Source organism: Paramisgurnus dabryanus, chromosome 5 (genome assembly GCF_030506205.2).
Source record: "Paramisgurnus dabryanus chromosome 5, PD_genome_1.1, whole genome shotgun sequence".
NCBI classification, from domain to species: Eukaryota; Metazoa; Chordata; class Actinopteri; order Cypriniformes; family Cobitidae; genus Paramisgurnus; species Paramisgurnus dabryanus.
In genome coordinates, this window is record NC_133341.1 from 47,328,618 (window position 1) to 47,354,182 (window position 25,565).

General features: G+C 35.9%; 2 protein-coding genes across 2 annotated transcripts; both read right to left on the reverse strand.

The window, feature by feature from the left end:
- Positions 1-986: 986 nt before the first annotated feature.
- On the reverse strand, positions 987-14,747 carry aatf (apoptosis antagonizing transcription factor). The gene is made up of 12 exons (XM_065284518.1): positions 14,630-14,747; positions 13,905-14,072; positions 13,285-13,701; positions 13,050-13,187; positions 11,121-11,235; positions 10,548-10,788; positions 9,840-10,007; positions 9,345-9,428; positions 8,805-8,872; positions 8,649-8,729; positions 8,222-8,293; positions 987-1,258 (listed from the first exon to the last, which is right to left on the reverse strand). Exons 1-12 carry the CDS (start codon positions 14,712-14,714, stop codon positions 1,207-1,209), a joined length of 1,689 nt encoding a protein of 562 aa, XP_065140590.1. The 5' UTR covers positions 14,715-14,747; the 3' UTR covers positions 987-1,206.
- Positions 14,748-15,189: 442 nt separating this feature from the next.
- On the reverse strand, positions 15,190-20,697 carry lhx1b (LIM homeobox 1b). The gene is made up of 5 exons (XM_065284688.1): positions 20,139-20,697; positions 19,082-19,305; positions 18,570-18,844; positions 17,711-17,876; positions 15,190-17,276 (listed from the first exon to the last, which is right to left on the reverse strand). The coding sequence occupies exons 1-5, from the start codon at positions 20,306-20,308 to the stop codon at positions 16,894-16,896; spliced, it is 1,218 nt and encodes a 405-aa protein (XP_065140760.1). The 5' UTR covers positions 20,309-20,697; the 3' UTR covers positions 15,190-16,893.
- Positions 20,698-25,565: the final 4,868 nt, after the last annotated feature.

Genomic DNA, 25,565 nt, shown 5'->3' on the forward strand with positions numbered 1-25,565 from the left:
ACCCCCAGGTGTTCGCAGGCTTCTAGAGAAGCAGGGCCATTTCTAGGCATATAGGCAAATCAGGCGATCACCTAGGTCACCACCAGCTGCAGGGGGCACCAAAGAGCGCATATACATTTTCACTGGCGCTTAATTGACTTGAATGAGTGAAAAATAAGCACTACAACCAAATAAAAGATCAACTCTATGTCACGTGTTTAACACAGAATGTCCCAGAGTAAACAGTGTTATTTGTAGTAAGTAACCACAGATGTACCCTCAAATGTTCTTACCATAATAACAATGATATTTTATCTGTAGTAACACTATTGAAATGAAAGTTTTGTTTTACAATGCAAAATATATTATGTGAATTGTGATTTTTACTTTAAAACTGTAAATTTGATACGCAGGAGTCGAGCAGTGGTACAGTTTTTTCCCAAAATATGAAATTGTGTTTCTAAAAGCAGGGTTAACCTAACACTAACACAGTGTTGATTTTGAATCAATATAAATTTGGCTCTTCAGATGTATTTCAAAACCTGATGTGGCCCTTGAGTCAAAAATATTTGCTTACTCTTGGTCCAACGGTTGGCACAGCCACCCTAAAATGTGAATGCTGCCCTTACGGTTTCCCTAGCACCATTAGGCTGGAGAACTGTAAAAATGATGCCTATATGCCATTGAATCAGAGGGCTATCGGTTAATTACATGCATGTTCAGCGCTCAACACCACCATTTGAACAAAGCCTTTAAAGGTCAATTGAAAAATTTGTTCAGTAAAAAGCACAAAATTCCCTTCTTAAACTTGAATAGAAAATAAAAAAGGTAAAAAAAATTAAACTGCTTTGTTAAATGCATTTGAGTGTTACATGATCACATAATTTTTTACATAATTGTGTTTTTTTGGGGAGCAAAATGTCTAAAAAGTTAAGAAATGTAGCTATGTATTGGTAGATGTGATTGGTCATAAGCTGAAACAACAAAATGACACAATGATATATAGAGACAATATGAATTTTGAAATTTAATAGAAACATGTGTTTCATTTACAGGTATTTCAGAGCAACACTTCTTTTATAAAATATTTTCTTTATAAATGAAACAAAAATTCACGTACGAGTCCAGGGTCTTTAAAGGTTTTTATCTGCAACATATGAGTGTAAAACAGTGCAGTTCATGAGCTTTGTGTTAGGACGCTACAATTTGAGTGTCGAGACAGATGAATCAGTGTGCCGTCACTGGGGCGTTTGCAAACAAAGACCGATACAACTCAGACCTGCAAAGAAAAAGAACAGAAAATTTTTAAAAAGCAACTCTCAACTAAACGGCAACTATTAACATTTAACTGAAATAAATATTTTTCTGCATTTTCCAAAGAAAATCCTAGTGGTACTTGCCCTTGCAAAAACATTATAATGTGTTGTGTGCTTACAGAGGTGGTCGTTAATATGTAGTTATATCTGGATGGTTACCAAGTGATAACTAAGTGGTTCCTACAAGTCCAAAGAGCCCACCTCAAGTATGACATTCTGGTCCCTAGATATGGCTTGTGCCCCTGCTTTAATGAAAATCTGAAAATTAAATCTGCTGCCACATAAGACCACAAATCCAAACAGATAAACTATGGCCCTTTTTAATGCAGAGAGCACAAAAGCACACATGCCAAAGCCCGAGATCGAGATGCTAATGTCCCAGAGGGACGGAGCTGAGCCCAGGCCAACAGGCTCGTACTTAAATCCTCAATCCCTGTTAGTAATGCAACACCAGTGTCCAGGATTACAGCACATGACGCATACATATTTGGATTCAAACAAAACTGCTGAATGCACAGGGGTGAGGAGGGATGCTCAGATTCAAAGGGGAACTTTGAGACCAGAACCCTTTGGTTTCTTGTGATGAGAACCCTCATTCGGCTCAGTGTACCCCAGCTCTTCTCCTCACCCCTTCAGGGACAAATGCATAGTGATTATCCCAAACCCCAGCAGAATTTGAATGCAAGCTTACCCTTGTGTAGGAGAGAGAAAGAGCATGTGTGTGTACTCGCCGTCCCGCAATATCGGCATTAACATTCATGGGGCCAGTGGTGCGTGTCGGGGCTATAGAACTGGTGTTGAGATATGGTAGTGGGGTTTATAGTGCAACGTTTGTGTGTACGAGTGTATCTGGCTGCACAAGGGAAAGGTCGTCTTGAATGTCTTTCCAGCAAAGGTCAGCGGTCCCTCTCTGATGCCATTGACATACATCATTATTACTGCAGTACACAGACTCTTATGTAAATAAGACTGAGCAAGCATGCATGTTTGTTACAGTGTGTGTGTGTGTGTGTGTGTGTGTGTGTGTGTGTGTGTGTGTGTAATAGCTAGAGAAGGTCACAGACAATACTAATGGCTTTCAGGCATACTGAGATTTTTTTTGGTTCTCTTACAGATAGCTATAAGAGTGACATGTATCTACATTGGATACTGGCAGCAAATCGCAACACAGATTGCTTGAGTTACAAACAATAAGTTGTTTACATTAAAAGCGCTATTTCTATTACTGCAGAATATTGTTATATTCATGTTTTGTTCACTACGTGCTCAAGTAGAAGAGCAATGTGACTGCGATCCCCAGGCCAAGTCCATCCATCACCTCCAGCTCTACATCAATCCACTCTCTGCAAGAATCCATCACCTCCTCTCTAATCCTGGCTACATATCCACATCTCTCCTCTACAGCTCTCCATACCCAATCCAACATACTGCTGAAACCCTCAGGAATAATAACTTTATCACTGAGGTATGGTTGGAAAAAAACTGTGTGCCAATGATATAAACACAGACCAGATTCAAACCAGCGTTTTCCAAATGAGCACAATGGCACAACTGTACAGAAACATGCATTAAACATTGCAACACAGCTTTGAGACACCTATGATTTCCAAATGTTGTCCAATTTCCACTAATTGTACCCTTGTGTCATTGTATTGCTGTAGCTTACGGTTTAATTATAGAAAAGTGCAGTACCCTTTTTTTTTGGCGTATCAACTCCTCACATATTGCCTCTTAATGCAGGTACCTTACACCGCAATATTTCATTGGGTAAAATGTTATTTATCACAGTCAAGACATTACCTACACCACCTTTTCGCACCCATAATGAGCACAAACACACACACAACATCCGTGCAAATTTTCCTATCATGTAATATGGGTCCTCTGCTTACTGTGTTTTATAAACATGTGTATATTGTACATTACATTGTGCATATTGTATACAGTGTATAATATGTGTGGCCAGATTTGTACAGATTGTACATGAAACATCAATAATCTGCAAATATCAAGAAGTCTGTTTCTTTGTACATGTACAGAGACAATAAAGTTATTCTTCTTCTATGGATTACCATTTCAAGAGTTTGGTTCCAAAAAGCGATAAACGGCATTAAAAAAAAATTTTCGCCAGTATTAAAAAGTAAATTCTTAATTGTATGCAAAATCCGATATCCGCAGTGTTAATCCGTCATCTTTTCTCCCTTTTTTCCCAAAACGCGACAAACATTACTCTTCCTTCTCTGCAGAATGCAATAAATCCGCTCAACAAATCACAGCACACTATTCCACGCATTGTAAACAATAAGGGCGGCGCTTTAAATACACACAGAATCCTAGTTTTCCTCATCTACTTTGTGATTCGTGAAAACAAACAAAAAGCAAAAAAGTAATTTGATGGCATTGATAAACCTGTGGTAGTTTTCTGTGGCGGGGAAGAAACTTCAGCCATCAAAATTGAATAATTTACGCGAGAGGCACCCAAGCGAAGGAAAAATGCCGGCTGTTGCTTGTTCTCACACAACAGCATCAAGATTCTGTCACGCTAACACATTGACCCTAAGGGATCTTATGAAAAACTTTCAATTATTTTACTCTAAGTCAACGAAAATCAAGCAGGACCAAAACATTATACAGCTGATCGCTGTCAAAAAAGTTCAGCGATGACAGCAGCAATGACAGCCATCGTTCTTAATATGACAAAGTAAGTGTTGTGATTAATGCCATTAATGTTTTTTTAGTCAATATATACCACTAGTCAACTAAATTAATATAACATGGCAAAGATGAATGCACATTTATAAAAAATAATCAGTTTTTATAATAAATCTTTGAAAATCAAATTATGGATTTGAATTTTTTATGTTATTATAACCTAAAGATGCTATGTAAAAGTTTGTAACAGAAAATAGTGGTTTCCATCTCGTCACTTTCTTGGTATAGAAAACACATTTTTACGGAAATTAGTCAAAATGGATTTACTACGTTTGGAACCAACTCTTAATTTGTAAAACCACGGTTACAATATGGTTACTATAGCAAAACCAGGATTATGTTGCGGTTACATGGTTACTATTGCAACATTTTTTGTTTATGTAAATTAACCATCGTTTTACTTATAGGACACTACATCTATACATCATTGTTAATACTTATACAAACCATGGTACTAAATCATTACCATATTTATGTACCATTTTATTTACAATTTACACCAAAGTACTAAGGAAACACCATGTTATTACTTTGGTAAAGGCACATTTTTGGAACCTTATGAACACTGAAAAAGCATCTATGGGAGACACGTTTGAAGTATTTGAAAGACATTATTTTATAAAAAAACATTCTCATTTGGCTCATTCGTGTGAAATTGAAAATAAAACAGTTGTTAAGAATCATCAATAATGCACAAATGCATTTTAGGAAGCAGAGAAAACATACAAAAACCAAAGAAGGGGATTAAGGCTGAAATCTTTGAAATGTCTGTGTGTGAGTGTTTGTGTATGTGCATATCTCTAGAGTGTGTTTGATTAGTCTGTTCTCTGTTTGTGGAGGATTACTGCTGGCTGACAGACACACAACACAACTGAACCATTCATTAAACACACACACACACACACCTATGACTCTTTGCTGGTACCATCACTCCACAGTATGTGTGCAAAGACAAAAACGGCATAAAATGCACAGTGAAATCTGAAGAGAATAATATCCTAACAGAACTATTCATACAGTAGTTGGCAAGCAAATGAGTTAACAGTGTTTTGTGGACAGTTAAAGCAACAGTGCACTTAATCTGAAGTTTATTTTCTTTATTGGAGAACAAAACAATCGTGAAACAGATAATTGGTGCTCTTTAAAGTCACAATGAAACGTAAGTATTGAATATCCTATTTTCCCCATCATGATTCGTGACGTATATCCAAGTAAAACGGCTTCTAAAATTAAAAAAGGTAGGGCTGGACTTGCCATACTCACCTTACCCCATTACTGGAAGTCAAGAAAGGCTATATCGAATAGAGGAGATTTGCGTATTTGTTAAAAAACGGAAAAAATCTGTGTTCAAAACTGTCTATTCGTAATCCAGATTCGCAAAGGTTAGTTTATAAAAATGATTTAGAATTTGACTTATTATTATAAATAATGTACAATTTAGTGGGTAATGTCAGTTTGACTGACTTCAATTCACATAAAAAAGTACTTCTGCAAGTATCAATTTAATGCTTCAAACATAGATGGTGACGGTGAGGCAATGTTTCGTACTGAAGCTTTAACTTTATGATGTCATGTCTAATTCAGATAGTACAGATCTTCTTCATACAAATTGATTTCCTAAAGCTACGTGATGCTGTCAGAGAAGATTTGGATAAGGAGTTTTCTTTTGACTTAATTTTGGAGGCAGTGTTTTCCAAATAGTAAGATATATTGCCACATTTTTTGTAGCATTCTCAGATAGTAGTGCCTCATCTTTAACTATAAAACATTTCAATTAACAAAACTAATTCCCTCAGTTTTGATGAGGTTAACATTAGTTTGCTATTGAAAAGGACAGGGATGGAACTCGGCACTTTAACTGAAACACACTGCAATATGGAGACTGAAATATGACTTAAGTGTAAATAAATGAATAAATACATAAATGCACAAATAAATAAATGTAGAAATACAGAAATAAATAATTATGCAGAAATAGATAAATGCAGATATACACTGATCAGCCATAACATTAAGACCACCTGCCTGATATTGTGTAGGTCCCCCTTTTGCCACCAAAACAGCCCTGACCCATCGAGGCATTGACTCCACTAGACCTTTCACTCAGAACCAGCATTCACTTTTTCAGCAATTTCAGCTACAGCAGTTCGTCTGTTGGATCTGACCACACAGGCCAGCCTTCGCTACCCACATGCATCAATGAGCCTTGGCCACCCATGACCCTGTCGTCAGTTCACCGCTTTTCCTTACTTGGACCACTTTTGATAGGTACTGACCACTGCAGACCAGGAACACCCAACAAGAGCAGCAGTTTTGGAGAGGCTCTGACCCACTTGTCTAGCCATCACAATTTGGCCCTTGTCAAAGTCACTCAGATCCTTATGCTTGCCCATTTTCCTGCTTCTAATATATCAACTTTGAGGAGAAGTGTAGTTGATGTGATAGAACAGCGTTTCTCAAAGTGTGGGAACTGGTGGGGAATAGGAACATTACAAGTGGGGCGTGACAAACATTTGGTAATTTTTGTGCCCATTAGGGCTGTAAAAGTTGTCATAACCACCACACAACCGCAGGGGTGAAGTGCCACTTGCAGTGATGTGCACGTCACAAACTATGAAAAACAATCTCGCCCAGCAAGATGTCTTCAAGTTCGTGTGAACGCAAAAGGCCAGCAGCATCAGAGTAAGTGCGCTATTTGCAAGGAGAGGTAACTTATATCAGCAATGAATGACCCGCTGGCTGGGGGTGGAACAATAAGGCAAGATATTCTCTCTTGGTCACTCAAAGGTTGCGAAAAGTATTAATCTGCGCTACCAATACACCATCAGAACGCGTTTTCAGAGCAGCTGGAAACATTACAACCCCCCAAAATTCCTCACTTGAACCGAGTGTTGTTTTATAGATAGAACTGGTACTGCAAGCACATACAGGCGCCGGTTCCGTAAGTGGCCGGGGCTCGGCTCAAGGACCCACTTAAATGGCCAAGAAAATAAGCCCAATTGCTTTTTAAATCATGTGGGCGCTCCAAACGATTGATCACCTTTGTTTGAACCTTTGATCACTGCATACAGTTTACACACTAGGCTCACTTTACTGTAAATTATTCTACAAATGATTAAATATGATTTAATGCACTCAATTTGAAAACTTTGGGTTTAATAGTAATTTTCGTTTGCTTATCAAGATGTTCCATTTTATTCTGCAATTTTTACTTCTCTAGACAAGTTAGGTTATGTTTCACTTTAACAGAGAACAAGGCAGGGAGGTTGTATAAGTCCCCTATTATTTAATCTAAATATCGGGGGTCGGACACTGGGCGAGAAGTGCCACGCTGTGTCGCTTGTAGGACAACTCGCAGGTATCGCACACCGGATGTACACATTAAATAGCCCGAGCTTAGTCAGAAAGCCTACTTCAAGATGCAATATATGCATGATGTTATTTAATGTTAAACTATGTGACTGGTGCAGCAGGGATTTCACCAGCGTCCAGAGTCACAGCGGACAGCCGCCATCAGATAACGGCAGGGTGTGTACATTCATGGAAAAATGTGTTCTATTTTTAGATAACTTGTTTGGCGCTTCTCGTCCTGTGTGCGACCGCCTTTACACTCAAGACATGGGCTTTTAGCAGCTACGATCACTCAGCTATTAGTGACATTGCAATCAGGAATGTAGACTTTGTTTACATGTGGCTGCTTTGATTTTAGTATTGATGCCATTACTTCTTTTCCCACATGATGAATTATAAAAAAAACAACTTTCATTACAGTTCTTTCTCCAATTATCTAAGTAAGTAGGACTAAAGCATCTTTATTTTCATTGACAGTATTATTTTTAGATTTGGTCCTTTAAATCAGAGGAGATGGCCAACATGAAATTTTGCTCTGTGAAAAACAAATATCTGCCATTATTATTTTTAAAATGTCAATGTTCCTTCGAAACGAATTAGTATTAAAATATAAAAATACTAATTTTATATTATTTATCGCTTTATGATTCTAAGATTGAATTATTACAGAGACCTCTCAATAGCTCCCTTAGTTTTTAGAGATGGCCTCAGGCGATTTCGGTTCTTATCTTAAAAAACGTGTGTTTAGAGATTTTTATATGTTTTTGTAGTGGTTTATATAAAAGTAATGCAAGATGATAAAAAATATGCTAGTTTTACATTAGCATACAGACAACACAAGAAAAGAACATTACAACACTCACCGGGCATCATCACTCATGCCGCTGTTGTCAAAAGGAGCCATGAAATTCACCAGCTTACTGTGTATATGAAACCTAACAAAAAACAGAAGATGTATTACTGCTCTAAAGGAGAAATACACAATCCAAATTACTGTGAAACTACTCATCAAACAATCTTCTAAATATTAAGAAGCACAGTTTTACATCCTGAATACTATTGAAAGAATGACCCGTGAATTCTTACATTTTATTATTATTCTATACTTGCATTTTACCGCAATAAAAATGTTAACATTTGTCTTGGGCAAAATCTTAATCTTCCTAAAAACATGCTTCATTTTCTTCTGGCAAAATGTTCTAGATGAGGTACAGGTGTGTATGTTTGGGAAATTATGTAGGTAATGGAGCATCTCTTATAGACAATCTCTCCTGTCCCCTGAGAGCTTACCTGATCTTTCGGCCTTTGCTAGCTTTGGTGTCCACCTTTTTCTTGATCTTACTTCGTAATTTCTGGATGGCTAGCCACTGTCTGTGAGAACAAAGTTATGTTAATATGGTCAAAAGCATACATTATACACATGTAAACAAACACACATAAACCTACCTTCCCATTGCCACTTGATCATTGGGGTCTGCTGCACTTGTTTTGCGCTCGATAAGTTCTCTGAGGAGCTACAAAAAAATCAACTTCGTCAACAGCAGATACATTGCAATTTTGCCATGAAGCCAATAAAAAACTGCAGGAGCAACAGAATGGTCGTGATGTAACTTTAGTTTACTTATATTTAAAAATAATAATTATATTGTAAAGGTTGTTTTAAATTATTTGCTGGTATTACCTTATTACATAAGTTGCCACAGTGGGTTCATAACGTAATTAATTTATAACAATAACCTATTACATTATGTAAAAAATTGTATAACATTATGAGCTGAAATTTATTATGTTTTGAGAAAATTATTACAATATGAACAATTACAATAATTATGTAATACTTACAATATGTGCAGTTTTTACATTGTGCAGTTATTACATTATGAGTTGCAACAAACACTGACACAACGTTTTTTATATGCTTGTGTACATAAAAGTTACTTTGTTAAATATTTCTGTTGTTATTGACAATTAAAAAGCATTACTTACCTGATGATAGAAGTCATCATCATCAAAAATCTCCTCATCCAAATCTTTAAGATGCGTGTTAGCTTTCAGTGCCAGTTCTGCTGCCTGAAACATAAGAGAGTCTGACAATCAGTTTTCCACTCTGTTTTTGAGTATTACTTTTGAAAGTAGTGCGTTGCTTACTGCTTTAACAAATTCTGTTTGTCATTACTTTTCATTAAAGGCTACATTTCAGGACTGGAATTGCTTTGGGTACACTTCCAATATATTGCTATTACACTCCAATATATAACGCTATCTATATCACTGCGTTAATAGGCAGAGGTTTGCATTAAAACATGTGAATGACCTACTATTTTTAATTTCACATTTGATGTGATTAGACTTTTAATGCTATTTTTTTTACATTTTTGTATCATTGTTTGTTTTAGTAATGTAATGTAATACTTCTGAAACAAAAAGAGATACATTTCACCTAATCTCGAGAGTATCTCAAATCAGAGAAGCGTGCCCTACCTCTCCTTCTGTTATGGTGGTGTTGTCTATTTCAGGGGTGATGGGCTCCGGTTTTCCTAAAACTCTGTACTGAGACCTGCGAGTCTGTGTACGTCTCACCAGCCTTTCTTTATCCATTAAAACCTGCTCCACCTGTGTCAGAATATTCCTTTCAAATGCTCCAAAGCCCTGTTTGATGGAAAAGTGCAAGATTAAGTGAATTAGTACTTTAAACAAGAAGTTAAAAATGACTATTTTAAAGCAACACTAAAGAGTTATTGCTCTTTTCTCCCCCTACGGGTAAGATGCGTAATTGTTCATTAGCACTGTCGTAAATACTGCAGCATAGCTGGCTCTGATTGGATTGTAGGTCTGCCGTAAAGCAAGTTTTTGTAGTTTTCACTCGAACTACAGGACCACTACCCCGACGGTTGGAAACTTCTTTAGTGCGGTTTTGGCCGATAGAGGGCTGCAAAGCGAATGTAAAAGTGCCATTCACCCTGTTTTGAGTGGATGAACCACTGAAACTTTTTTGGAAACGTTATTTTAAGGTAAAAAAAACTCTTTGGTGTTGCTTAAACAATGTTCCCTCCTATCTACTTTAAATAGTGCAGTTATACAGAATTTAGGATTCCTGTAGCCCAAATGGCAGAGCATTGCGCTATTTAATACACTGATTTATAACATTATTATAATTATTACACTGATGTTGTGAATCTGTGCTGTTACCTTATTGGTCTTTCCCATTGTGAGCCGCGTCTTGTCGTACCATTTTTGCAGGGTAGCATCACGGTACGGTTGAAAAGCGGCAAAACGCTTGGCCATGAAGCTGGGATACTCAGCCATTTCCAGCTTTCGCTTGGGGGGTCCATTTCGACCTGTCTTCTGTTTTTCTTCCTCCTCATTATCATCATCATTCACATTTTCTTCATCATCCTCACTGTTTATCTCTTCATCATCTTTATCTTTGCTGTTCGTGAAGTAAAAACAAAATTTACAATAGGAAAGAAATGTGTTTAAGTTACGAAAAGTAAACGTCACTACATAGTTCAGTAGTGTGTGGTACGTTAATATAAAATTTGTGGTGAACAAACCCAACAGCTTCCAAAGCAGCTTATTTAATGAGAACCACACAGTCAGTTTTATCATTTTTCGAGATGTTTTTGCACTTAAAGATAAATAAAGAATATGATTTTGGTTGAACTGACCAACCCAGCATATCCTTCCATGGACTAACACATAAATATACATCATACTTCAAGAGGTGTATGTGAATTGTATGGAAATGGCAGAACGTGATACCTGTTAGCTGACCAAGTCTTGCCCTGAGAGATTCCTCGGGTTTCTGGATTTTGGTAGAGTAGCTGATCTTGGAGCTCCAGCAGAGATCTCTGTAGAGCCTTCAGGGCTTTATGACCTACCACACAGAGATATGAGCTTATCACACATGCACATGTCTGACCACCACAACATCAATTAAGCACACTTCTCTAAATATAAGGTCATTACAACTCACATCCTCTGATCTCATACCTGCACAAAACAGATGAAGAAATTAACTCTACGGCCCGAGGTAAACACACCATCAAACAAACACTTTCTCCTGTCCCTGTGTAATGAACAGCTATAAGTAGGCCAACAGGGGGGTTTACTGGTGTAAAAAGTATTAAACACTTTGGCACTTTCAATCCATTGTTTTTAAGTGGTCCAAACAATTGCATAAGTTTTTTGAAAACCTCTGATCTTACCCACGCAAACATGTAAATTACCTACAATTTTTGTTACAGAGTAATAGCAATAAAAAGCATGCCTACTAGTGTTTCATTTCAAAATCTCTTTAACCAAATATGCATCTAGCTTTTTATCTGCCACCAATAAACTAAACCCTACAATTCTACAATTTTACAAAAAGGTAAAGCAACTACATAAAAAAGACTGATGGTGAGGTTCACAGAAATTGTGTCATCTTCACCGCTAATCAAAAGTACACATGCATGGGAAAGACCAGCTTCCCAATGCATCTCAAAGCAACGTGCTGTTCGGAATTCAGGAGGACGGCCCCACATCAATCATTCGCTGGCTAAAGGACCAATGCAATAAATATGCAAATGAGAGGCAGACAGTCTCTCTAAGCACCCAGATCTGCCTGCGAATGAAGGTGCACAAACGTATTAATTGCTCGGAGCCATAAGAATCCTTATATTTAAACTACAGCTGAATTCAATGATGCCAAGGCTGCAATTCCTTGAGGCGTTCCAGCTGACTACACACATGACGGCAGGATTAAGCAACAATAAATACTGGGAGTATTTAAAGCCATGTGAAATCAAAAGTGGAGGTTTGAGACATTTAGCCTATGTATGCTGGATTTTTAGATGCTGGACTCACACTACAGGATTTTTAAATATTGGCCAATTATGAAATCTGGTTGCAGGAGAATCTTGACAGATATTCATCTCTCAAATTTTAAACATGCTCACACTACAAGATTTAAAAATCGTAAGCCATCACTACCAGATATTATTAAGATTATCATGTCAGAGAGAGTGCTTCAAATCACCTCACAGTGAAGTGGATGTAAATGAATGGAGATTAAATGTGTCACATTATTATTTTTAATGTTTTTTCACTGCTAGCTGGTATGCTACTAGCTTTTGACACTCATCAAGTGTGTTTAAAACCAAGCAATTTATCCTCAGCTTTTGTTTTTACAGTTTACATTTACAGTTCTTTGAAGTTTACAGTGTTTCTCTTCTGTGGGTTCTGAACTAAAGACTAGTGACATTTTCTCTTGCTGTGGGAAATTTTAATTTTTTGTCCAATTAATTTGTTTTGCAATTGAGAATTTCCTTATGAGAGCCTTATACCACATTATGCCACCAACTAGCAATAATGCAACAATTCACGTTTTTTAGGGCTATAACAAACGAAAGGCTACTGACTGTAAAAATAATCATTTAATTAATTTTCAATATGTCTTATCCCCGCTTCCCATTAAAGAGTAAATATATTTAAAGGAGTCTTTAACAGTCCATGTGAGTTACACTGTTCACTTGCTACCACTTAAGTGCTACATAAAGGAATAAGCCTTTCCATTAAGCAAACATTTTCTTAACAATTTCACCCTATTTGTAAATGAATGGTGACACCTATTTCTTTTATGATCAATCTAAATTAGCACTTATAAATACGCATATGCATGTTGCATAGAATAAATATTAATTCACTTACTATTTTTTAAAGCTTCAGCATATTCAGACCCTCCTCTGGTCTTGAAGTCTGGGAATGTCTGTGATTGTGGAAGTTGATTGGCTGTTACAAGAGCCTTCTGCATTTTGATTCGCCCTTCAAGCATCAGGTCCCAAAGAGCTGTGAAGTTTGGAGAACAGAATAAAGGGGTGAGTACAGGCTCAGAAATTACTTAGTTTAATGCAAATGTATTAGTGTGTAATAAACTGCTACATACCAAGTTGATTTTTCACAGCTATTCCTTTCTCAACTTCTTCATCTACTTTCTCTTTAGAAAAAGTCCTCAAGGAAGATTCCTCTTCCTCCTCAGAGTCTTCCTCACTCTCTCCTTCCTCCTCATCACCTTTAGCTGAATCCTCCTCATCCTCACTGTCTCCCAGATCATCCATCCCCTCTGTGAGTTTCATAAAGTCTGTGTCTTTTAGCTTAGAGACTAAGCTAGACATTTCTGGGCTATCGTTTGCAATAAGATCCTCTTCATCGTCATTGTCATCTTGGTCTTCATCTTCGTCATCGTTTTCTTCATCATCATCATCAATGTCATCCTCTTTATCAATATCATCCTCTTCCTCACCAACATCTTTAATCATTTCCATGTACTTATCCACTATTTCATTTTCTTCATCATCATCATCTAAAAAAAAGTGTAAACAAGTGTTAGTTCTAAAAGGACAAAACATTGCTTATAAAATAACTAAAGGATGACTATTTTGGAACAAGACTCTTGAATTGATGGCATCAGATTGTAATACCATAGTACTAAATGAATTAATTTATATTATCAAAATATTACCATTGCACTGTCATGGTACATGTCGTTTGTAAGCATCATCTTACCTGATCCATCAAGCTCTTTCTGTAGCAATTTTCTACTTGTTGCCTTGCCACGATATCTTCGATCACTGTCGGCCAGAATGGAAACAGCACGCTTCCGCAGATGACCAGATGCAGATTCTTCATCATCTTCACCTTCATCAAACTTCTCAACGACCTTGGCTTTTGTCTCTGCAGTTCACATAAATGTTTAAGCTTAGTTAGAGCCCACAAAGTTGTTAGTGTCATAACCATGAATTGAAAAAATACTGGCAGTACTGTATTACAGGCATATTATCGTGCCAAGATTGTGCCATGCCTGATCTGATACTGCAAGACTGAATTGTTACCATACACGTACACCACGGCATTTGCCTAATTAACAGGGTACTACTATGATACTTGTCCACAAAACATGGTAATCCTGTGGTGGTGTTTATTATTAGTGGAAGGTTTTAACCATGTAGTTAACAGAGTATATATTTATTTTTAATTCGCAGGAAACAGAAAATGGCATAGTGTATGAAAATATAAATGTTTTTGTTGAATTAGCATTACTGACTTGCTACTAAATTCAACTAGATATAAAAAGCTGATTAAGAGTAAGTTACAACTGTTCACAGAACTCTCATGCAGAAACATCGTGCTGGTACGGAGATGACAGATCTGCCATGTCTCCATTAAAACATCACCTAAAATATATTAAAACACTCTAAAGAATAGCCGATGTGTCATAATAATAATAATACCTTCGTCTTCGTCGTCTTCAGGGTCTACGAAGTTTGGTAAAGGATTTAACAAATCCTCGAGCTGCTGTGATATGGAAGCTGCCATGTCTGCTCCACGCTGCAATCGTCGCGTGACGTCATCAACATGCGCCCGTATGTTTGTACAGAACAGCTTCAGCTTTAATAAATAGCATTTTACGGTAAAACAAACAAAACAAAACAAACAAAAATATAGGCGAAAAGACTGGTTAGAGGTAGATTATTTAAATTACGCAAATATACGCATTGTTATAAATTAGTAAGAAAGCTAAGTTTAGTAGTTAAAAATGAATGTAAGATTTTTCAGGATTTAGCCTAGGCTATCCTGTTTTATAGCTATTGCTAATTTGCAATTAAAGATGAAAATATACTTTGCAAGAAGTTGAGAGTAAGTTGAATAGTATCATCTATAAATTATACTGATATTTAAACGACTTCTAAATGACTTCAATCAAATAAATTATATATTTTTTAATTGATTTATTTTCTATACAGATTGGTACAAATACGTATAAAGAGACACAAGTTAAGGTAAAGAAGAACAAAAAATAAATTGTGAATACTTTTTAACAAAAAATCAAATATTTTTCCTCTAGTTGAGTAACCCAAAAACATGGGCAAACTATCAACCAGCAGATGTTGAATCCCGTTCTCTGGTACAGTATATCAAGTTTTAACCTTTGTGAAATAATACATTTGTAGACCAACACATGGCATGGTTTGATGTGCTAATTTGTATGTTATCCTTCTTTTTTTGCTATTTTATTAATTGTGTGTCTTGCATTTTTACTGTAAACCTCGCAGCAGTAAAGAGAGGCATTGTCACAAAATATGTTTTAATATATGACCTGCACCATAATAGTGAAAATGTTTGTCTATATTTAGAAATTAAATTATACATTACACTATAGCTATACTATACTATAGTATCATACTACAATAATTATGTTATTATGCTGGACCAAATATTGCACGATGAGGTTAATACATATTCTATCTCCATGTTTAGAAATTAAACATTTTTAAATCCTATTTATTTTATAAACTCATTATCATGAGGTATTATAAGTTTTATTCTAAAAGAGCAAAGAGGACTATGACCCTTTTATCCTTGCTGTTCTACCAGCTGTGCCCCAATGTTGTTCATTTACATAACCATGTTCATATACCATAACCATAAAAATGGTATTTTACATTTTTCAAATTCAAATACACTAAAGAAGATATAGTTAAATGTGCATGGTTGTATTCCAGACCAAAAGATGAAAGGCTGCAGTGATTGAATTTTTGGCAAAAATTAAAGTTAAGATCAATGTCAATTAACCCAGGTATTTTCAACGACAACAAAATCCATAACCCTTATGCCCTAGCTTATCAGTAGTTGAGTAATTTGAAGTAGTTTTAAAAAAATACAATTTATGTGTGTGCTTAGTTTATCAACATATATTTGTTTTGTTTTGTGTATTTTTTGTGCAAACACAATATCATGTACAAACTAGCATAGTGAATAACAACTAAAATATATAAATTCAATACAAAAGTTTGGTTACTTGTTTAAAAAAAAGTTTATCCATCAGTTTTAAGAGGGTTTTTTCTTCATTAAGTTGTTAATATTCAAACCCCTGAAGACAATAAATGTAAACAATTGACTACTCTCTGTCCACTGATTATATGAAATCCATTTTCGAAGGTAGACTTTGTTTTATAATTCAAGTCATGTTTCATTTGAAATAAAGGGTGTATCTCTCATTTAAAATTTCCCCTTTAAAGGCAAACATTCAGAGATTTCTTTCAAAACTTAGTAAAACTTCAAGAGAATCATAACTGCACAAGTTGATAAAGATTTTTGTGTAAAATGATATCAAGTTATATTATGGCAAAACCTTGAAAGGCAAAGAGTTTGAGGAGTCTTGTTCTATTATATTAACCAGCATGACCAGACACACCAGGTGTAAATAAAAACCTTCTGCATCAGCTTTTTTTAAACTCTCCATACCTTTAGCTGTATTCTGTGGACAATCTTAAGCACTGCTATGAGGTCTACAGACCAATATTTGACATTCCATTTGAAATTTCAAGTACACAGATGCTGCTTAAATAGATAAATAAATTAAATAAATAGGTAAACAACTCAACCAATAAATATATAATTACATTGATAAATTAACTAAAATATTGTTCCTATAAAAATCACACACAAATATAGTACACGTTTGGATCCCAAAACAGTCTGGGTTGAGCAGAAGCTACCAAACCGTCCCCTCATTCATCTCTGATGAGGGAATCGACAATTGATTGCTGTATCCGTTGCCACTGAGAGAGTTTAGGGATGTGAAGGGCGGAGTAGAGTCACACAAGTCATTTGAAATACTGTTGATGGAGGTGGGTGCGCTCGGCTCTGGACTGGGAGAGTCCCCTGGGTGGTGCGATAACATCTCACTAAAGCATTGTGCCTCATTGGAGGGGTGGTGTGCTGCATGGTGGTGGTCTATACTTCCTAGAGGGGTTCCTGATGGACCAGAGGAGGGCATGAACCCTATGTCACCTGGAGTTTGTGCTTGGCAAGGTGGTGGACCCTGAGGGAAGTATTCATAATTAGACCCTGGGCCATAGTACTCACCTTGATAATCTGCAAAAAGGAGAAGAGTTGGCAGTGAGCACATATTAAACATATGACAAATGAAGAACAATTATTTGCTTTTAAATGTATGTTTAATTATTTAAATTTATTTTTTATAGCTAATTGGTATTTTTATACACACAAAAAATGCAGGGTTGTTTAAAATTTGAACAAATCCAACCGGGTTCAAATTAACCTATGTTGGGTTGTTTAACCTGCTGGGTCAAATTTTTACATTTTCTAAGTTAATTTTAACCAACGCTTAGATTTGTCCATATTTTACCCAATCACAGACTGAAACAACCTATTTTTTAGATTTTAGAGGACGTTTTACTGCGCAATGCCGTAAAAAACTGATGCTAACAAGGCAATATTTCAGTATGTCTTTCATTCTTTCAGGTATTATCCATTTTAATTATTTTTAGTATTAAATGCAAACTTACCACCATAATAAGAGTAATGTCCGTTGGCCATGAGCTCTGCTGATTCGAGTCGATCCCCGAGCGTTCTCATTCTCCTCGGGCTGCGGAAGAACATGTGTCTCCTTGCGCCCAGAGCGCTCAGCTGCTTCATGCGCCTCTCTTTAGAGCGCCGATTCTGAAACCACACCTGTACACCACAACATATACTGCATTAAGGAATTGTTCATAGTTCATAAATACATAAACACCCACCCCATTTATTTAATAACAACACACTTTTCTGAGAAAATGATTTTGTAAGCCTGCCGATATACCGTTTTAATCATAGCACATACTGTACAGTATAGGTGGGGTGTTTGCACTAGGTTATTGTCAGAAATCATTATAAAAGCATTATAAATTAGCTGTTTCTTTATTAAAATATTTATTTATATGTAAATACATTTTTGAAGAATAAATGTAGTCATTCAACATTACTGTGTTCATCACGTTTAAAATAGTTTATCCAAAAATGAAAATTCTGTCATCATTTTTTTCATCCTTATATTGTCCTTAACCTGTATGAATTTATTTTTTTCTGATGAACACAAACGCAGATATTTTGATAAATGATGGTAGTTGACATTACCCGTTGAATTCCATCGAATTTGTTTTTTCTACTATGGTAGTCAATGGTTACAATCAGCTGTGTGCTTACCAATCATTTATCAAACTATATGTTCTTTTGTGTTCATCAAAATAACAAAAACTGATACATGTTTAGAACAACATGTGGGTGAGTAGGCCTAAATGATGACATTTTCATTTTTGGCTGAACTATCCCTTTAATGGTTACGCTATTATTAGCGCGACTTAAATAGGTTTGGTTTTGCAGACTTGCCTGTATTACTCGCATATTGAGACCTGTCTCCTGTGCCAGCTGTTCTCGTATGTGTCTGGTTGGTTTGGGGGTGGCTGCAAAAGCAGATTTTAATGTCTCGAGTTGTTTGGCTTTGATGGTGGTTCGCGGTCCACGACGTTTACCACCAAGGTTTTGCTCGTCGTTTTCGTTGTTGCAGGTCTCCTTGTCTGACAGGTGTCCAGTCTCGGAGTCTTTAAAATCGTCGTGTGGATCCTGAGATTCTGGTGATAAACTCGGATCACTGCACGTAGTAACTGTAATAAATATAGAATTAAGAAATAAGCAAAAAATCCTATTTGCCGTAAATGTCATAATTAAAATATTAAACGATATTCATGCAAATCCATGCTATGGTGAATGCATTTACAAATCATCAATTAGTGCAAATCAAAATTAGAGCACATTAGTTAAGTCTATTCTGAACAGTGCATAATGTATTGTATTAAATTCCTATAAAACTTATTTAAATTAAAAGGCTCAGTGCTACTCACTTGACAACAGGTTTGTGTCTTTTCCGTTGCTGTTATTCACGTAATCTTCCTTGCAGACAAATTTATATTCATCAATAATATATAATTCTTCTCCAGTGGAAAGCTGTTTATTGCACATGATACAGGTAAAACAGTTCAGGTGAAAGACTTTACTCCGCGCTTTCCTAACTAAATCACTGGGGGAGATTCCTTGCGAGCAGCCTCCACATTTAGTGCCATAACGTCTGCAAGCCAACAACAAAGACATTATTAGAAAAAAGTCAGTTAATAAAATAAATTAATTCAAAAATACGGTTACACAAATATACAGTCTAAAAAATATTTTGAGGATGTGAGACATTTACTTTTTTATTTGTAATTTGTTTTCATGGATTTTTTCCCCACACATATTCTTTAGGCTACGATTATAATTGTATTAAATATTTGCAAAAATATTAGACTTTTCTTTTTACATCTGTTTATGAGGTATTTCAGTGTATCTTAACACAAAGCTGCATAATCCAATGTAAAATTACTCAATTAAAAAAAAACAAATAATATTTATTCTTGCTTTAATAAAAGTTATTGAAATCCTCTTCTAAACTTCTAACTAAAGCCTATGTGCGTTCATATTAATAGAAAGTTAAGAAATGCTTGTTGACTGCATGTCTGTGAATGAATGCTTTTATTCATTATTCAAATCCATTTATCACATCTTTGCTTTCACTTTTGCAAACAAACTCGTATGCTGCAAAATATTTAAGGATAAAGGAAACAGGGCTTGTGGATTCTCATCCCGCTCTCTGCATTCATGGCGTGTAAACAAAGATAACAATTTTTTCGGTCTGTCAGGTAGCAAGATGTCAAGTTTCAGGGTGTAAAAACAATTGTACATCCGTCGTATCAAAATTTGGTATTTTAACGTGGGATTCTAAATGTTGCATAGGTAAAATTATACATTTAAGAGCTTTTTGGAGATTAAAGAAAAGGTCCGCTTTCTATTACAGTTTATACAGAGAATGATTTGGCATGATAAAAGTTAAAATTTACTTTGAAACTAAATTATTCCATTGCCTACCTGAAAAAGTCATTTTTGCAGTAGAGTCGTCCTTCTCTTGAAAAGCATCGGTCTGTTAAATTGCATTTACAATCACAACATTGCACGCATTTGGCATGCCAGGCTCTATCCAATACGCTGAGCAAAAATCTGTCCAGAATAGGCCTCTCGCATCCAGCACAGTGGACCATATTTTGTGACTCCGGTCACTAATTGCTGTCCTTGGTTGGGGGTAAAAATATTTTTGAAGTTAAAGAAAACTATGTGATCCTCAATCCAAGTGATCCCAAAGTCATCACAAGTGTAGACATTAGATGAACTGCAGCATCCCAATATTTTGATCAAAAGTTAGAACACATAAACGGCTAAGTGGTCATCAACTCCTTCTTTTTAAGACGATGTATTATACATGGATATATCTAATAAAAAAAAAAATACAATGAAAAAGCTGTCTTTGTCATCCGAATAATTATTTTTCAAAAATAATTTTAATTAGATGCGCACAAAATCTCCAGTAATTTGTTTCAAATTACATCCTGCATATCCCTAGTTATTTCTGTGATTTCCAGTTACGCCTCGTACTGCTGCTGTCACTAGCATGCGTTTGATAGCTGCCGAGGGTCCTTATTTCCTGCGACATGACGTCATATGGGAACAAAACCAATCAGATGACAGTATCTTCGGAGAAAATACTGTCCCCTTGCAATTTCGTCTTCAGTCTATTTGGAAGCGGCACACAGTAAGCATTATCAAAACAATATTGACTAAGGCTAATTTATTTTGACCACGAGAAACCTCAATTTTATCATTATTTTACTTTTTTTTTTAATTCATAGAGAAGAAAAGCAGACGTGAACTGAACCACCCTTCCAAATGAGACTCAAAGACTAATAACTTTGACATGTAGATTTTTTTTTATAATAGTAGCTTATTTTAAATCTCTTCAGGCCTATTATATGAGCCCATTCTTCTAAGCATTCAAATTCAGTGCAAAATATTGTAAATTATATTAGCTTGTTATCAACATGCTTGTTTGAAGCTATTGAAAACATCACGTATAACAAAATTATGATACGAAAATATATTCTGTGATTAATATTTTTATACTATATAATTTCTACAATGGAAAAAAGAATCACGACTAAAAGCATTACATTTCCAATGTAAATTTGTAAAAATCTTGAATTGCACTCGTTATACAGTAGTCTAAATGACATAATTATGGATAATTTTATTCGTTTTGTAAAACTGCAATTTCATATAGGGTCATTAACGAATATAACAAAGCCTATTTCATAGTAGGCATTTTGGTCTAAACATCATAAAAATAAGTGAAGTAAACGTCGTTGTGTGTGCGCTTCTAGCTAATGTGAATTCATGATTAGTTATGAAATATTACGCACATATCGGACTACACATCCTCTCATTGTCATGTGGGAAAAGAGAGGCACGGTAGTTTCCAGCCCAGATTAATGTTCCTCTGCGATTATTCTTCACTATGGGTGAGAGGGCAAGGATCACTAATGATTATAATATAAAGTCTGCGGCTGAGGGGAGATATTATCGCGCAATGGGCAGCGCACAGGGAGCAATCTGTGGAGCTGGGAAGCGAAAGATAGCGGATTTTCTCTGTCAAATAACAGACTGAGAACAAGCACCTGCATGTGTGCTATAGATATCATTTGCCGTGGGATTTGATCTTAACAATACAATGAGAGAATTGACTAGCCTATATTTTTAGTAAATTTTTAAATCAAACATTTTGTGCATGGGTTATGAGCAATCAAATGTCACTGCAAATTGACCTTGGTAATATTTGGTAAAGTTATTGTTCTTAATAGAACCAAATTATAATTCTCTGGCATGTAACAAAAAGGCAAAAACATTTTTAGATTCCATAAAAATCCATGCTTTAAAAGTGCATTGTTAAAGAATCATTAACCTGTTTTTATACAAAGCGATTTAAGTAAAAAATTGTACTAAATAGGACTAAAAGTGGTTAATTGGCTCGTAATCTTAGTTTACTTTAAGTGCAGAACCATAGCACCACTATATACCACCATTTGACTAAAAATTGGTTCTGTAAAGGTGCTATATAGCACTTAAAGTGGTTCCAATATATGATTACGAGCCAATGAACCACTTTAAGTGCTATTTAGCACCACTTTCTAGAAGTGAAGAACCTTTAAGGAGCCATCCTTTATTAAAAGAAACTTACAGAAGCAATGCATTTAAAAAAATCAACATTTTTAGTCTCTGTAAAGAGCTATAAAGCCAATGCTAATTCTTGATGCTAATAATATATTAATATTTCATATTCTATAAAGTAAAAAGATGATTTTTTTAGGGGTGCTCCAGAGAATTTATATGATGACAGTTTTGTTGGCAATTTGAAACAAAAAGTTAATTTAAAGTATAGCATAATTATGTTGACTGCATACCAAATACGCTGAAATCAGAAAATGTATTGTTTGGTTGGCCCAAAAATTAAGGGGCATTTCAATTTTAGCCTTATCTTTGCATGTCAACACTGCAGACACAGAGGCAATAAAGCAGGCTTTATTTTATAGCCTAGATCTGAAACAGGACGTGGCTTTATTTTCACCTGGAGAGTTATATCTCACCAATGTCTGACCTGCTCTTTTATGTTATGTCAAGCAGCTGAAAAATATAGCTTGTACACAAGAAACGTTTTGTCATTCTGTGAAGTCAACTTGAGAGAGATGATAGTAAAACTTGATGTCTTTTGTGCATGAATGGGTGTAAAGAAATGGTCCGATTTACAAGGCCACCCTCAAAACAACCAAATAAATCAGACACCATGAGTGCTTAAACATCCTGTATCTCTTTGTTTCTGTTTTTCTATTGCTTCAGATTCAATTTAGATGATGTGCCTGAATAAGATTTTTTTACAATCTTGCATAAATTCTGTCAAAGAGATAGTCCTGTCCGACACATTGCCTCTGTTATTGTTAGATATGAGCCACAGCTCCCACTGTTTGTTTTGGATTCCACTTCATCTCATTAGCATGTGTTAATTACTGTTAATTGAGTTCAACAAGATGAGATGGCAACCCAGAGGGACCACTCATTCACATAATTTGTTAAAACATAATTGATTATGATTTGCCAAATGAATCCACTTAGCACAGTTTAGGCAGTGTACAGGTGTTTATTTACAGTCATCTAAAAAAGTCATCTTTATATCAGAGATTTTTGAAATAAAGCTCTCCAACATTTTGGATGTCCGCATTGTTTAACACATTAGATTATTGCTTTCTTTGACTTGAAATAACTGTGTCAAAAGACTTGTGCAATGCAGAAGTGCCCCAGGACTGTTTTGAACCCCTTAAACATCAACCCAAGTGGCATGATTTTTGAACTTCACTTTTCTTAACCAATAATTTATAGTTTCAGGTTCAGAAAGGTGACCTAACATATAGTTCATTGAATTAACTATAACATCTGATTGTGTTAAAGTATTCAAGCCTGTCTTTATTTATTTAACAAAATTGAGATCCTAACAAATCTCATTTAGGTAAACCTTTGGTAAAAATGTATTCTTTTAAAAAAAAAAGCTTTGTTGATATTTTGTTACATTATTGGCTTTGTATGTGTAGGTTTAAGGTCTAATACTGTGGTCTAAGGGTATAATAAATATACTCACAAGCAAAGCCTCTCATAATGTATAGTTTCTAAACAATAACTATTTTTTTATGCATATTTTAATTGTAATTAAAAGTAATGCAAGTTGGATACCATGAAACATTACCCTCTGTTTTACCATGGAAAGCGGTCTGGACACAAAAGTATGAACATGTATAATATAAAAATTACTGTCTCTCATTCAGCCTGCCAACTGATATCATGGATTTGTTTCACTCAATGATGTTTCTGTATCAGGCCAGCCCAACTCTTCCTGACACTAAAGATATTCATTTAATTCAAAAGCTAAGCATTAGATGAACTTAAACCAAGCAACAATCTGAAAGCTGAATTTGTAAAAATGCGTACTTGTCCAACAAGACTGCAGAGCGCAGATCACCTTAGAAAACTATTTGCACACATCTTCTTAACAAGCCACAAGATTTGAATATGAATTTAGTCTTTTCCAACTTCTTAGAAAGAGAATAAAGAGATGATGAACTCAGCGAGAAGAGCATGAGAAGAAGAACAGAGTCTTGGCAGCTCTCCTTTGCCAAGGCCCTGTAGGGGTGAGACAGTGGTCTTCTGGCATGGAGAGGACTCTAGGGACCCAATGCCTGCAGCCTGGTGATGATGGAGATTGATGCAGGCAGAGCCACAGACGCCCCAGACGTTCAGCAAAATTAAAAGGCTATTTTGTCAGGTTGTAAAAGAACAGAATGGTGCAGAGGGTGATGGGCTTCCCCTCCTTTTTTTTCTCCATGTGTCTCTTTAGTGTCATCAGGTCCTCAGGGACAGGAACCGTTACATGCCTTCTCTCTCTCTCTCTCTCTCTCTCTCTCTCTCTCTCTCTCTCTCTCTCTCTCTCTCCCTCTCTCTCTCTCTCTCTCTCCCTCTCTCCCTCTCTCTCTCTCTCTCTCTCTCTCTCTCTCTCTCTCTCTCTCTCTCTCTCTCTCTCTCTCTCTCTCTTTCAATGTCTTCATATGGTATTAAAAAACACACTTTTATCCTCAGAAGTACAGTGCAGCTCAAGTTATGTGCCAAAATGTAATCATTTGTTTTGGGTATATGTTCAAAGTCCTTTCTGTACATATAAGCTATAATAATGTTTAGGCACGCACTATATAAAACAATACAAATCAACCAAATGAAATACAGTCAGGCTTTGCAAAGGTTGCCTTTATTAGACACGATACTTCAAAACAACCTGCTTTTTAGGCTAAATTCCTTTCACTCACTTATTTGGACATCATTTGCAGATAATTTAGCCTCAATTTGAATTTAATTGACCAGGTGACCTGGGGATGCACCCAGACCCTTGAGTATAACCCTGCCTTTGAGCAGTTGGCATTGAAAAGAAATAGAGAGACAGACTGCAATGAGGAGGAGCTAGACAAACGCACACACACGCACACACACACACACACACACACACACACACACACACACACACACACACACACACACACACACACACACACACACACACCCATAGGAGGTCATACTTGTGTCAAGTAGGGTGTGGAGACCAGCTGAATTGTTCACCCTCATGCTTGGTCTAAACCTAGGCAGCTATTGCAATTGTGTGTGTGTAAGTGCACTAATAAAAATGATTCATGATGCCATAGATTTTTGCCTTAAATGGTTCCATAAAGAACATCTGAAGAACTTTTCTGTTTCAGAAAAGTTTATTTGTAGTAAAAAAAGGTTCTTTAAATTATAAAAAGGTTTAACCTTTGACTTAATTTTTCTTTGAGGAAACAAAAATGGTTCTTTTATGGCATCGCTGTGGAAAATCTTTTA